The 12,577-nt window shown below is 47.9% G+C and overlaps 1 protein-coding gene across 1 annotated transcript; it reads left to right on the top strand.

The window, feature by feature from the left end:
• The first annotated feature begins 793 nt into the window (after positions 1 to 793).
• Positions 794 to 4,211, top strand: LOC105459844 (TBC1 domain family member 13). The gene is made up of 10 exons (XM_011706195.1): positions 794 to 931; positions 1,036 to 1,109; positions 1,239 to 1,367; positions 1,454 to 1,610; positions 1,721 to 1,877; positions 2,159 to 2,357; positions 2,455 to 2,656; positions 2,749 to 2,871; positions 2,960 to 3,017; positions 3,123 to 4,211. The coding sequence occupies exons 1-10, from the start codon at positions 912 to 914 to the stop codon at positions 3,189 to 3,191; spliced, it is 1,188 nt and encodes a 395-aa protein (XP_011704497.1). The 5' UTR covers positions 794 to 911; the 3' UTR covers positions 3,192 to 4,211.
• Positions 4,212 to 12,577: the final 8,366 nt, after the last annotated feature.

The raw sequence follows: 12,577 nt of genomic DNA, 5'->3' as shown, positions 1-12,577 counted from the left end.
GACGGGAGACAGTGGGCGACGGGAGGCGTAATTTTTCGAGAAATGTGCCTTTATATAGTAACAGTTTCACGTGCCCTTTAATGCGAATTGCATGCTTTCTCGAGAAGACTTAAACAATAAAATATTCTACAACGTTATTGTTGCATAATGATTAACGAGAGACGTGAAATTGCTACTAGGCGTTTCTCGGAAAATCACCGCGCCTATATATTGTCTCCCGTCGGCGGAGGATTTTGGATGTTCCTCCTTTTCGTTGTGCATCCATGCAACAATAATTAATATTCTAAATTATTTTATTGTTTAATTCTTTTCAAGATAGTATTATATGAGACTAGCATTAAAGAATACAAGGATTGCAGATATATAGATAATAATCTAGCGTGTAATTGCTTTTCGGAGCTTCGTCGAGCTCCTATATCAGATCACACCGCGCCTATTCTCTCCCGTCGGCACTTGGATAGACGTGGTACGTAGTTCCTTCTTTGAAACGTGGACGTGGGGCGCCAGCGTACTCCGGGGGAGATCGCCGGCCTCACCTAAAAGGCCGGCGTGGCCGCTCTCACGAGTCTCGCGCTTCTCTCTGTCGGAGTCAACGGCCCATCGCCGCCGGCGCGCTACAGCTGGTGGTCGTGCGTGGAGGTCTCTCGCGGAGCGATTCGACAGGCGATGGCGGTCGTCGCGCGTGCCGTGTCGACGGGCCGCTGTCAATAATGAGAAAAAGGGATACCGCCGCATCACGTCTGTGTACACGCGTCCGCCCGCCCGCCCGCGCCGTCGCCGCCGCCGCCGCCGCCGCGTCGCACGCCCACCGAATGCTGATAAGGGGCCGCGGATAGATAAATCCGCGCACAGCTCCCACGCCGCTGGATCCCCCGCTTGGGTTGTCACATGTGTTGTCACGGGCCAGGAAAATGAGCATCCTGCGAAAGAGGTGAGTAAGGTATTTTGGTGCCCGCCGCCGCGCGCGATCCGATCCGTGTGGCCGCGGTGCGTGTTCGACGTGTCCGTTTAATCCACAGGCGGGTTTGCTTGCAGATTGAGCGAGTTCGACGACGTTCTCGACGCGGACGAGATAGATACGGCCAGCCTCAGTAAAATATGTTTCCATGGTACGCCTGTCACGTACGACTGACTATCTCCGTTTCGTTCATTCGTCGTAGACACGATTGCGATGTTATCGTGTTTACGAGCTCCCGTTACGGGCCCCCCCTCTAATCGCGCAATTTTTGTCACTTCAGGCGTGCCCGACGAGCCCGGTGGCCTCAGGCCCCTGTGTTGGAAGCTGCTGCTCAACTATCTGCCACCGACAAAGTCCAGTTGGATAGAGACCCTGAAGCGCAAAAGGGAATTGTACAATACCTTCATCGGTGAGAGGAGATACTTTCTTGGATAGAAATAATTTGGATTCTCTTGAAACTTACGTATGACGCTTTTGAATTCGACGATTTCGCAGAGGATCTCATTGTTATGCCTGGCGAATCGAATGCAGATGACAAGGAGAGAGTGGACGTGACGTTACACGATCATCCTCTCAATTTGAATCCCGACAGCAAGTGGCAGACGTACTTTAAAGATAACGAAGTCCTACTCCAGATTGATAAAGATGTCAGGTGAGTATCTCGAATCACTTCAACATTCTGAAAACTCTCCTTCGCTCCGAGGCACCGACAAAATAAAGACAAAGAAAATCGAGGGAAAATAAATTTTATCTAATTTACAGACGACTCTGTCCAGACATATCATTTTTTCAACAAGGCACTGATTATCCGTGTCAAAAGATAGTGAACGCTAACGGTCAGCAGCGTTTGCACCACAGAGTTCAGCACACGGTGCTGAAAAGCGCGAACGTCGAGAGGAAGGGCTTAGGAGTGACCAAGGTAAAAAATTACAAACGATTAGAGCGTCCATCGCTAATTTCTCTATTAAACTCATTAATAGATTTTATTTTTGCCCTTAACGTTCACGTGGAAAGCAGCAGGTATTATAAACGATGCAAGTAGAGTGATACATTCTGTCTATAAGATAGCGTTAAAAAAATCCTTGTAATTTTATATTTTACATTCTGTAAACAGAGAGTATATCAGTGAGGTTAGGTCATAACGTCCTGTAGAGATACCGCCCACGTTATCGCGCTACATTATTACATTTTATCTGTTAGATAGCGGTTTCTGTCAGAAAGGCTACGGAAGATTACGCGCCGTTGGCCGAGGGTGGTGAGGCACACTGGGAAGTGTTGGAAAGAATACTCTTCATATACGCCAAATTGAATCCCGGTCAAGGTTATGTGCAGGGAATGAACGAGATAGTCGGACCCATATATCACGCGTTCGCTTGCGATCCGGATTCCACATGGAGAAGTGTGTATTACGATATGAGAGCAATTTGCAATCCGATATACGATAAACCGCATCCGTTGATAGCGATATACATTGCGATATATCTTGCGTTTTGCAGAACACGCCGAGGCAGACACTTTTTTCTGTTTTACTAATCTGATGGCCGAAATACGTGATTTCTTCATAAAGACGTTGGATGAAGCTGAATTTGGAATTAATTCGATGATGAGTAAATTGACCAATCAAGTTAGAACCAATGATCCCGAGGTGTGGCTGCGTCTGCATCAGCAGGAGCTGTGCCCACAATATTACAGCTTTAGGTAATATATCTAAACAGATGGTATTATATATCGATGACGATCGATGACAAATTCATAATTTTCACTGTTATCATTGTTCTCGCGCTTACAAGGTGGTTGACGCTCCTACTTTCGCAAGAGTTCCCCCTGCCGGATGTCATGAGAATATGGGATTCCCTGTTCGCTGATGAGAACAGATTCAGTTTCCTCATACATATCTGCTGTGCCATGATCCTGTGAGTAAACACATTTTTATCGTGCCTTTAGCAATTTTATCAGTTCAGCAATTTTCACATCCGTTCTTTTACACACATGTATTTTTAGATTACTGCGGGACCAGTTGCTGGCCGGCGACTTTGCTACAAATGTTAAACTCTTGCAGGTGAGAGATTATGTAAACATGTTTCATTACATACATGTGCATTCATATTTTTTATTATTATTAAGGATATAATAAAATATAAAAAATAATACGTTCTGTGTCCAGAATTTTCCCTCGATGGACATCCAGATTGTGCTCTCTAAAGCAGCTGCCCTGGCAGGCAAGACTTTATAATTTTTTTGATTAATTAAGAACGTGGACGCAATGCTTTCTCGAATATGTCGAATATCATGATTCTCTTCCTCTCCTCCTTCCGAGTTATTAAGACCACATGCGTGATATATAAGGTAAAGTATAATTTTATATACCATCCTCATTCCCGAGAGGAGAGAAATGCAATAAAATATCAATTATAATATCAGTAGATATTCAAGCTGATAGCCAATCTTATATCAAATATTTAACAGCTGTATACATGACATACGTTCTTGCAGCGAATACTGAGATCTGTATACAGCACTTTGCCAGATGTTAAATTTTTTGATATATTTAAAGTATATTAAAGTATATTTGTGTATATAGTATATATACACATATTGTTATATTGGAATGTAACATAAGAATGTAAATTTATACAAAAGATATGATAATCATTTCATAAGCAGCAGATATTAATTAGAGGATTAATGCTCATTTCTACTCCAATGTAGTTTAATTTTAATCGTACTAAAGCTTAACCTCTTATTTACTTAAAATTATTAATTTTAGGTAAATAATAAGTTAAAACTTTATTTATTTAAAATTGTAAAATTAATGCAAAAATATTATTAGGCATCCACTTTGATCGAATAAGGCCACTCTTCGCTTATTTACATTGGTCGATTTCTACTTATTATTTATTAGGTATTTATCTTTTTCGAGATGTTAGAAAAAATTAAAAAAAAAATGAAAAGATATAAATTAAATAAAAATTAGATAAATTGAACTGAGATTAAAGTTAATCTACATTAGTAGAAATGGACATAAATCGAAGAGGAAATCTGATTTAAGATTTTCCATCTGTCCGATACAATATGAATTCTGCAATAATCACATTACAATAGGTTAGTAGCATTTATACGCGCCATAATAATTACACGATACGTTAAGAGGAGAAATTACATTTTGTAATCTTATTTTTGTAAGAAAATAAACGCGCCGTTCGAACTACGTTTATAAAATAAAGGGAAACGTTATCAGTTTTCCGTCAAGCCTACGTATTGCCATATTCCATCCTATACGTATCTCTAACAAGTGGATTACTTTATGAACGGTCGACGACACAGCCTTCTAGAAATGTGCATTCTTCATTCTACTCGCGAGACAACCAGAGAAAAAGAGAAAGAGAGAGAGAGAGAAAGCGACGACCATTATTGGATTAATAAAGCCGCCGCGTTCCCTGGCAGAGTAAACCGAATTTCCGGAGATTTTATTTCATCTCGTCTCACTCTCTGCGGAGTAGAATGATCGACCCGGACGATGGCGGGAATATTAATCAGGATACATCTCGGTTATTCGCGCCGAAGCTACGCGAACAACTCCATCGCGGTCTGCGATATTATCGGAATTATTATCAAGGAACAACTCGGAAAAAAAGGAAGTTTTGTGCATGATCGAGGAGGAAACTGTATAAAAGAAAATTCTGCATTTATATTGCGAAATTAAAAATAACGCAAAATAATATACTTGCGTGTAAACAGCATGGAAAATTACGGGGATCGCGATACAACGCGGGGGGAGAGGGGGGGAGTTCCTCTTTATCACCAGTGACCACCGGACACGCTTTGTTGGGTGGATCGGACGTCCAGTCGTCGCGGGCCCGGACCCCCGGCGTGGCGAATCGCTGCCGTATCTCGAGATTTTAAGGATAGAGCGCGAGCCCGAATACACGGGCGTAAAAGTCGCGCGAGGTCTCTCCCGGCAAGAAAGAGCACCCGCGCTCGTGTGGGTGGACTTTTATGGCGGTTGATTACCTGATTTATAATCTCACAGTTCGCGCGGAAGGGAGAAGGGGGGAAGGCGTCCGGAGGCTTGGCGACGACGGTCGGGCCCCGATCGCGAGCCCGCAAATCATCGTCGCGTTTTAGAGACGGAGGACACTCTTTTTCTTCTCGATTCTGACTCGCCGCCGAATAAATCGCCAATATCTGGCCAGAATCCAGAGGAAGGTAAATCGCATCGCGATGCCACGAGTGTTACTCCGCCGTATCCGGGTGCGTGTGCCCGATGTTTGATATTCGCGCGCGGACAAGTAGTGCGACCGTAATAGCGACCTGACGGCAATTAGGGTCTAACGAAGAGCAAGGGGATTCACAGAAGAGCCGCGGGCTCTATAAAATCGTACAAAAACTAGGCGACAGTATAGATATACCTATACCGTAAACACGCCTCCCGTCATTAGGGTCGAAGCACGAAATTTACCTCGGTCATCCCTCCCCCGGGCCGCCCCGGTCTCACGGCTAATCAGAGATCGCGGATTTTATGATCGTTGATGCGATCGTTAAAGGGTATATACGCGCCGGCAGAACGGCTGCCGTCTTCTGGTAGTCGGGACGACGTCGGGGATTCATCAGAGTCGGGCGATTCGCGCATCGCCCGAGGATACAGACCCTCGTTCTCCTTATTAAAGCGGAGTCCAGTCCGGGGTCGAAGCGATATTCTCGGTGATTACGCTATACTACCGTTTATGATTACGGAGGGAGAAAAAATAATATAGAGAGACATCTAGATAATCCACTCTGAAAATATATGCCGCTCGTTACTTGCGATTTAACGAACTTTTTTTAGCGTTAGGAAATGTGGAAATATATGTATGATTGCGTTCGATACGCGCGAACTCTTTCCACGCGTGAGGAGCGTCCTAGAGAGTTAATTCTGGCTACGCCATTGGCGCGCGGGGTTCTCTCGAATTTATGTCGAATTCACGGGTTACCGGGACTTCTCCCACGTCAGCCCACGAGGAGGTGACACACGAGGCCCACGGGGTTGACGAATGTGCCAAGATCGGCCGTGGATGACTCGGCAGATTGTTCGCCGGCGTTCCCAGCGGTGGTCCCGGTGCGCCTGCATACAGCTTGGATTGATGGATCCTGACCTCTCAAAGGAGGGCTTCGGCACGCCTTTCGGGAGATGATAGATTCGTGCAGCGCGACCTAATACGGACTTGGGAATCGCGCGAGAGAGGGAATATCCGAGATCGAGACGACCCGCCGGTCCATCCTGTCTCGCTCGCGCTGAAACGCTCGCGTGAAAAGCTCTCTCCTTTTCTCGAGTCCTTCCGGCGTCCGAGAAATTTTCGCGGCGTCGCGGCGCATCTCATCCGACGATGCACGCGGACAGCGTTTTCTTTATCAGAGCCGTTTCAGCCGCGCTGCTGCAGTCTTTATCAAATCGTTTTAGCCGCGCGACGCGACGTCAAGATGCTATCGTGGGCGCGACACTGTTCGGGGCACTGTTTACAGTTAATTTACCGTGTGCCACGGCGCGCTATCTCTCCTATTCGTTGGTGGTCCGATGTATCAAGGATCTCAATCATTTATTTGTGCCGGTGGATACACTCAGCGTTCGCGTCTATCTGTCGTTTCGTGCATTGTACGCGCGGGGTCTTACCTCTCTCATGCCGCGACGCGTCACGAGCGTTACGAAGCCGATTTTATATATTGCCGCCATACGTTGTCCCATTACATAATAACTCGCTGCCATCCGGCCGGAGAGCCGATCCGTAGATTATCGGCATTCGATCGATAGACGTCTACACCGACAACCGTCGCCGCCGCCGCCGCCGCCGCCGCGCGATCGATCCTCGGGGAGGATCCTTTGGTCTTCGCCGCCATTCATATCCCTTCGCCCTCCCCCTCTCCCCTCGTGAATGCGGGGCCTTGTTTCCGCTCGCGACGTTTCCGGCTGTGTGCGACACGGATATCGGTACCAGGAAACGCGACTTCTCTCGATTCGCGAATGGAATCGATACTGCCTCTCTTGGGTAGTTCTATACGCTCGTTATACGCGCGAGGGTGTATATATAAACGCATGTGTGTGTGTGTGCGTGTGTGTGTGTGTGTGTGTGTGTGTGTGTGTGTGTGCTTTAGAATTCGGCGTGTATCTACTCTTACATTAGCGAAAATTCGGCGAGAGACCGTCTCTCTGCACGTCCGAACGAAACGCATATCGCGCAATAACGAAATCCTCATCCCCCGTCTGCACGGGGAAGGGGGTGGGCCGCCCTAGAGTTTAGCGATCTCTAATGAACTGCTAGCCCGTTAGTTAGCTCAGTTCTCTCTCTCTGTCTTTCTCTTTCCTTTCTCTCTCCCTCTATTTCATCTATATGTCTATATGTACGTTGCGTGCGGATGTGCAGTGTGTACCCGCTACACATCACATATAATCCACCCCGACGGGAGTCAGCGGGAGAAAGAGAGAGAGAGAGAGAGAGGGCTTTGAAATGCGGAACGCGGTACGTACACGTAGATACAAATAAATCCTGTTAGCTGGTACCGCCGCCGTGGCACGAGCGCTGCAAAGCCGAATTTTCGTTGCTCTCGGCTCACATCTGCGAATATTTGCCTGTGGGTAGCACATTACACCCCCGAATCCGTATACTGCTGCAGCTTGCTCGGCGCTTGTAACTACTCCGCCTCTCTCCGGGTTCACCCCCTGAATCCTCCCCTTTGCCTTCCCCCCCCCCCGCTCTGCTCCCCGATTTCCTACCCCCGTCGTACGCGCGTGCAGCGGAATACGCCGCGGTTAAATCCCGACCGCGCGCAATACGTCGTCCGTTTCTTCTTCCCGTTCGCTCGACGGTGAAGAGACGGCGGAAATTTGCATCTTTACGGGATTACGGGTACAACGGGGGATGTATACTATACGACGCTCCGCGCTCCGTCGACGATCGGGAGCGGATTAGATTCGACGCTTACAACTGTAATAACAGACCACCCGGCCGAATCGACGTGACAGAATAATCAGCGTACGCCGCGATCGTGATCGGTATCCCTTCCGATTTTTCCCCCGTTTCTCTAATTTCTCCCGTCTTCATGTATAAGCATGTATGTCGCGTTTTCCCGATAGCGTATAGCTTCGACACCGTCGGCTCGCGTACACGGCTGAATCGCCGCCGCCACGCGAGGCACACACGCGAGACCGCGCGGACAATCGATCATTCATCAGACCGGCCGCTTCAATCGATTTCATTTTTTATTTCCACGCCGCTCGCGTTTATATATACTTAATTAGGCATTGGCGACTTCATGCTCGCGCCGTCGCGACGCGCGATAATTAACACATACGTCGATCGCTATACGATAAGGAAAGATGGAATGGATTGTCGTTGCGGGGGTCCTTTGTATACACATTACTGTTATGTTTCGTACGGATTACGTGTGTATGCGTGTGTGCTGTCGCGCGTCGCGTCGTGGTTGAATCGCGGACGAATCATGATGAATCATCAAGAGTATATATCCAGCGCACACGGTGTTGCCTTGCTGATTCTTGATATCCGAGAATTATCCGAGGAGTGTATGTTCGACGTTATACAAATTTCGTTGCTCGCGTCTGCAATTTCCATCCACGTCTCGAGCATGGCACAGCCCGCGCGCGACGCAAAAATGGTGGGATCCTGAAATTTCGCGAGGAGGTAGCCGCGCCTCTCCCGGGACGCTAAAAACAAGGGAGAACGAGGGCAGAGGCTGCAGGGAAAAAAGAAGGGGTTGCCGGGAGGCGGGTACCCTCTTTTAATTTTCTTTTAGCCGCCGCCGTGAGCAGCTAATTTGCGGCTACGAGCTCGGTTTGACAGGAAGGAAGGTAGGAGGGAAGGACGGGGGGAGGGAGGGAGGCAGGGAAAGAAATGATTGAGAAGCGAAGGGATCGCGCGCCGGATATAAAGGAGGAAATAAATTTCTCTCCTTGTGATTTGCATGCAATGAATTTCCAATTCGATCGTGATGCCCTTTGATGCCTCGCGCCGATCGCGGAGCTTGATTAACGCACGGCCGGGCGTATCTCCCCGAATTCTTTTTCCTATGTCGTACTTATCGACGGTCTATCAATTGTCTCGTCGTTAGCGCACATCTCTATAAACGCGCGGGGAGAAGACGATTACCGAAACGAGTCTGCGGCGTGAATTGAGCTCTCAGTCCTCTCTGAAGATCCTCAATTTCGACAGAAGAGTCGTCGATCTTCGCCCTGTCCGTCGACTCTCGTTTCGCGAATGCACATCGAGTAGAGCTTCGCAAGGGCCAGCACGCTATTTTTTGGCGCACAAAGCGCGAGGGAACAGGGACACTCGCGTGGGTACGCGAATGCGTAGGTGCGTGGAGGTCGGTAACAGGATTACGAGGGGCGGCTCGCGCGGGGAGAAGCTCGCATAGGGGCAGCAGACCCCGACCGACGAGGGGTGCCGACAAGTGGACCGAATAATATTGCATGGTGCGAGGGAACCGTGTAAAAGGAGAATCGTGGCGGATCCTAAGCCCGAGGTCATTCGGTATCCGCCTAACTCGATCGTCGATAGTTCATTTAACCGTCGCGCGCGCGGATATGTATAAGGATTAGAGAAGTTTCGGAAAGAGAGAGCAGCGCGGGATCGAAATAATTCGGAGCGTCGAGAGTAATCGAGAGAGGTAATCGATTAAAATAAAAGATTGTAAAGAAAAGGAGCGATGGGAGAAATGGAAATCAATGGAACAGAATCTACAGATAATTCGATTACAAGCAAAAGTACTTATAATATCTCATTATCAATGGAAGTTTTGAACTGAATCTTGCAGTCTTTTTCAAAAATCAAGGATCACAATAGTTATTCATAATCGCCGTCGATGACGGCAATTGTCTTTTTGGACATTACGAGGCTGCGCACTTTTCTCCCGCGTTGATCCACCCGCGACCGCGCCGGAATTGATCAATCGCCTGTACCAATCGAGGGTGCATAACTAGCGGATACAAACAGGACGACGCGAGGTAAACCTACAGTGTACGTAGCTCAAGCTTAACATATCTACAATGTATGCGCGCACACACACACACACACACAGATGGCTTCCACCACGAGCAAGTGCCTGTGAGAATTGTTACCCCGGTCTTTGTGCGCGCGACAGCGCCGGCATCCGGCGAGCTGCAGCGTCTTCAATATAACGACCCTTCCAGTCCCGTAACCTTCCGAAAAATATTCCGCTCGCGTGTACTGGCGCTCCGCTCGGGAGATGTTTGGGATTTGGGATTTGGAATTCTCGATTTCGTCAGGACGAGGGATACGACGAGAGATTCGACAAGAGAGAAAGAGAGAGGCACTCCTCGGGGGAGGATGCGGGAGGTGAATCCTTGGCCGTCGCGGATTGGTATATACGTGCGGCGCCTGTGTATATCTCGCGCACCGTCGCAACACGCGGCGACGAAGGGAGGAAGGCACGGAAGAATGAAATGATCGAGTTATGCCTGATTGCCGCTTGTTGTTCCAGCTCGATAAACCGGACCGGGACTCGGGTCCGAATTCACCCTGCTCCTCCTCAATTTTTGCCAGATCCTCCGGCCTATCGCCCTATACGCTGATAATCGTTCCCGGAAGGAGACGTTCGTTTCGCGAAGATACGACGACGAAGGCACGGTCGACGGTGCAGCCCAGGAAGTAATTTTCTTAATTTGTCTTAATCTCGTCGATTATAATCGGCGCGCGAAACCTTTTTCTCCCGATAACAGGACGTGATTAATCTCGACGGCGACGATCGCCGGTCTCGGATCGCTCGCGTTTTACGCGATCCAATCTGTTATTCGCAGACGCGATCGGTATTGATCACGCGTGTTACCACTTGTTGGCACACGTCGTTAAGGTCCGTAAGGAATACTTTTGAGCCATCGGCCAGCAGCGGCTCACGGTTGTCAACGACGGTTAATTCAGCGTGTAACCGTACGCGGGATCGAGTTAACGTTAAGATCAAATTGGATTTGGCGCCGGAGCTGGTCTGGCTAAAACTTAGTCATCCGGCAGGACCCTCTTAATCCGTTTACGCTCCTTCGTTCGGGATCCTGCCGTCTGCGTCTCCGCGGCTACGTTGACAGAGAAATAAAGAGAACACGGGGAGGAGGAGATGCGGGAGGAATAGGAGAAGGAGAAGAAAGAGAGATCGGGGGGGGGTTAACGTCTACGAATATCGGCTCAATGGAAATAAAATTAAATGCGGGCGAAGGAGAACAATATCCGTTTTCCAAAAAGTGCCGACGTCGTCCGATTTGTCGCGGAGTAGACGCGATAAAAAAGGACCTTCCGCCAGCGTTTCGTCATCCGGAACGAGACGCCAACGGATCGCTAATCTATAATCCTTCTGAAGTCTCTTCGACGAAATAATTAAAGCACGAATGAGATTAATTGTACGTTATTAACTCAATCGTTCGTATCTCCATCTGCATCACGTATAGATGACACGAATACACGATTAAAGTGACACTTTGCGAAACGTCAACTTCGTCGCTTCGTGGATCTTCTCGACGTCTTCCTTTCACGACGCTTCGAGAGAAGGCACCTTGTTGGTGGCGGGATCCAGCCTTCTCGCCGCGGCCACTTATCCGTAAAATTTCCGGGAGATTCGCGACGATTCGCGGGGCGTTGGCGGAGGCGGCATGGAACGGACACGCCCAGCGTCGCGACGCTTTTATCGATCAACAAGAGCACGGCCGATGTACGCCAACGGCCATTTTACTTTTCCGCCGGCTGATACGGGAGAGAATTTGAGGAAGCGGAATCCCTGCGAGGCGAATTCTCGAACGATTCTGCACGATATTTTAACAGGTAATTTATCGATTTTTTAAATTCTAAGCCAGGATTTGTCAAATCTTTTCTGTAAAAAGGCAGCTGGTAAATATCTTATGCGGGCCAAAATTTTACACAACTGACAATATTAGTGTTCATATATATAACAAGAGGGAAAATAAAAATTTCTACAAACTTTTTATTGACGAAATTCAAAATGTAATAATAATAATTATTATTATTATACGGACTGGATTTGATTTACGAGAATTGCTTATTATTAGTTTGTCGATTTCTATTCTATAAACAAGACGTATCTTATGGCCATCAGTATTTGCGGACGAGAGTATCGAGGTTTCGATAATTGACAATTGATAATTGATAAGGCTTGAGTTTTCGTCTGAATTCGCCACATGGATTAATGAATTTTTAACGTGCCGTTGCGTAGCACGTTATATATAGCACGGTTCCTTTGCGAGCAAAGAGTCGCTATCGTTACCGTTCCGCGGATGCGTATCGTATTTAGGCCCTTAAGAGAGAGACTGCTAAGAATTACAGATTCTCGCGTATCTACGTTACAGGACGTTATCATATTTATGGGAGGTGCCGGGGAGCGCGCGACACGAAAACCGCATCTATCGGCCGCGCATATTTTTAAATACTAATTCGGTGTGCGCGCACTTCTTTGTTCGTCTCGGCTGGTCCCGCGCGTTGTTATAAGCCCCATTCAGATTACGCGATTCGGTTACTCTACGGTCTTATCCGCGAACTCTCGAAGACACGAGGCGAAAACGAGGTGGGAGCACACTCCGGTCAAAATAATCGCCGATCTTCGATTCATGCA

The sequence above is a fragment of the Wasmannia auropunctata genome, unplaced genomic scaffold (genome assembly GCF_000956235.1).
Source record: "Wasmannia auropunctata unplaced genomic scaffold, wasmannia.A_1.0 LD336116.1, whole genome shotgun sequence".
Classification (NCBI taxonomy): domain Eukaryota; kingdom Metazoa; phylum Arthropoda; class Insecta; order Hymenoptera; family Formicidae; genus Wasmannia; species Wasmannia auropunctata.
Note: the sequence above shows the minus strand (reverse complement) of the source record. Positions and strands in the feature narration are given on the sequence as shown.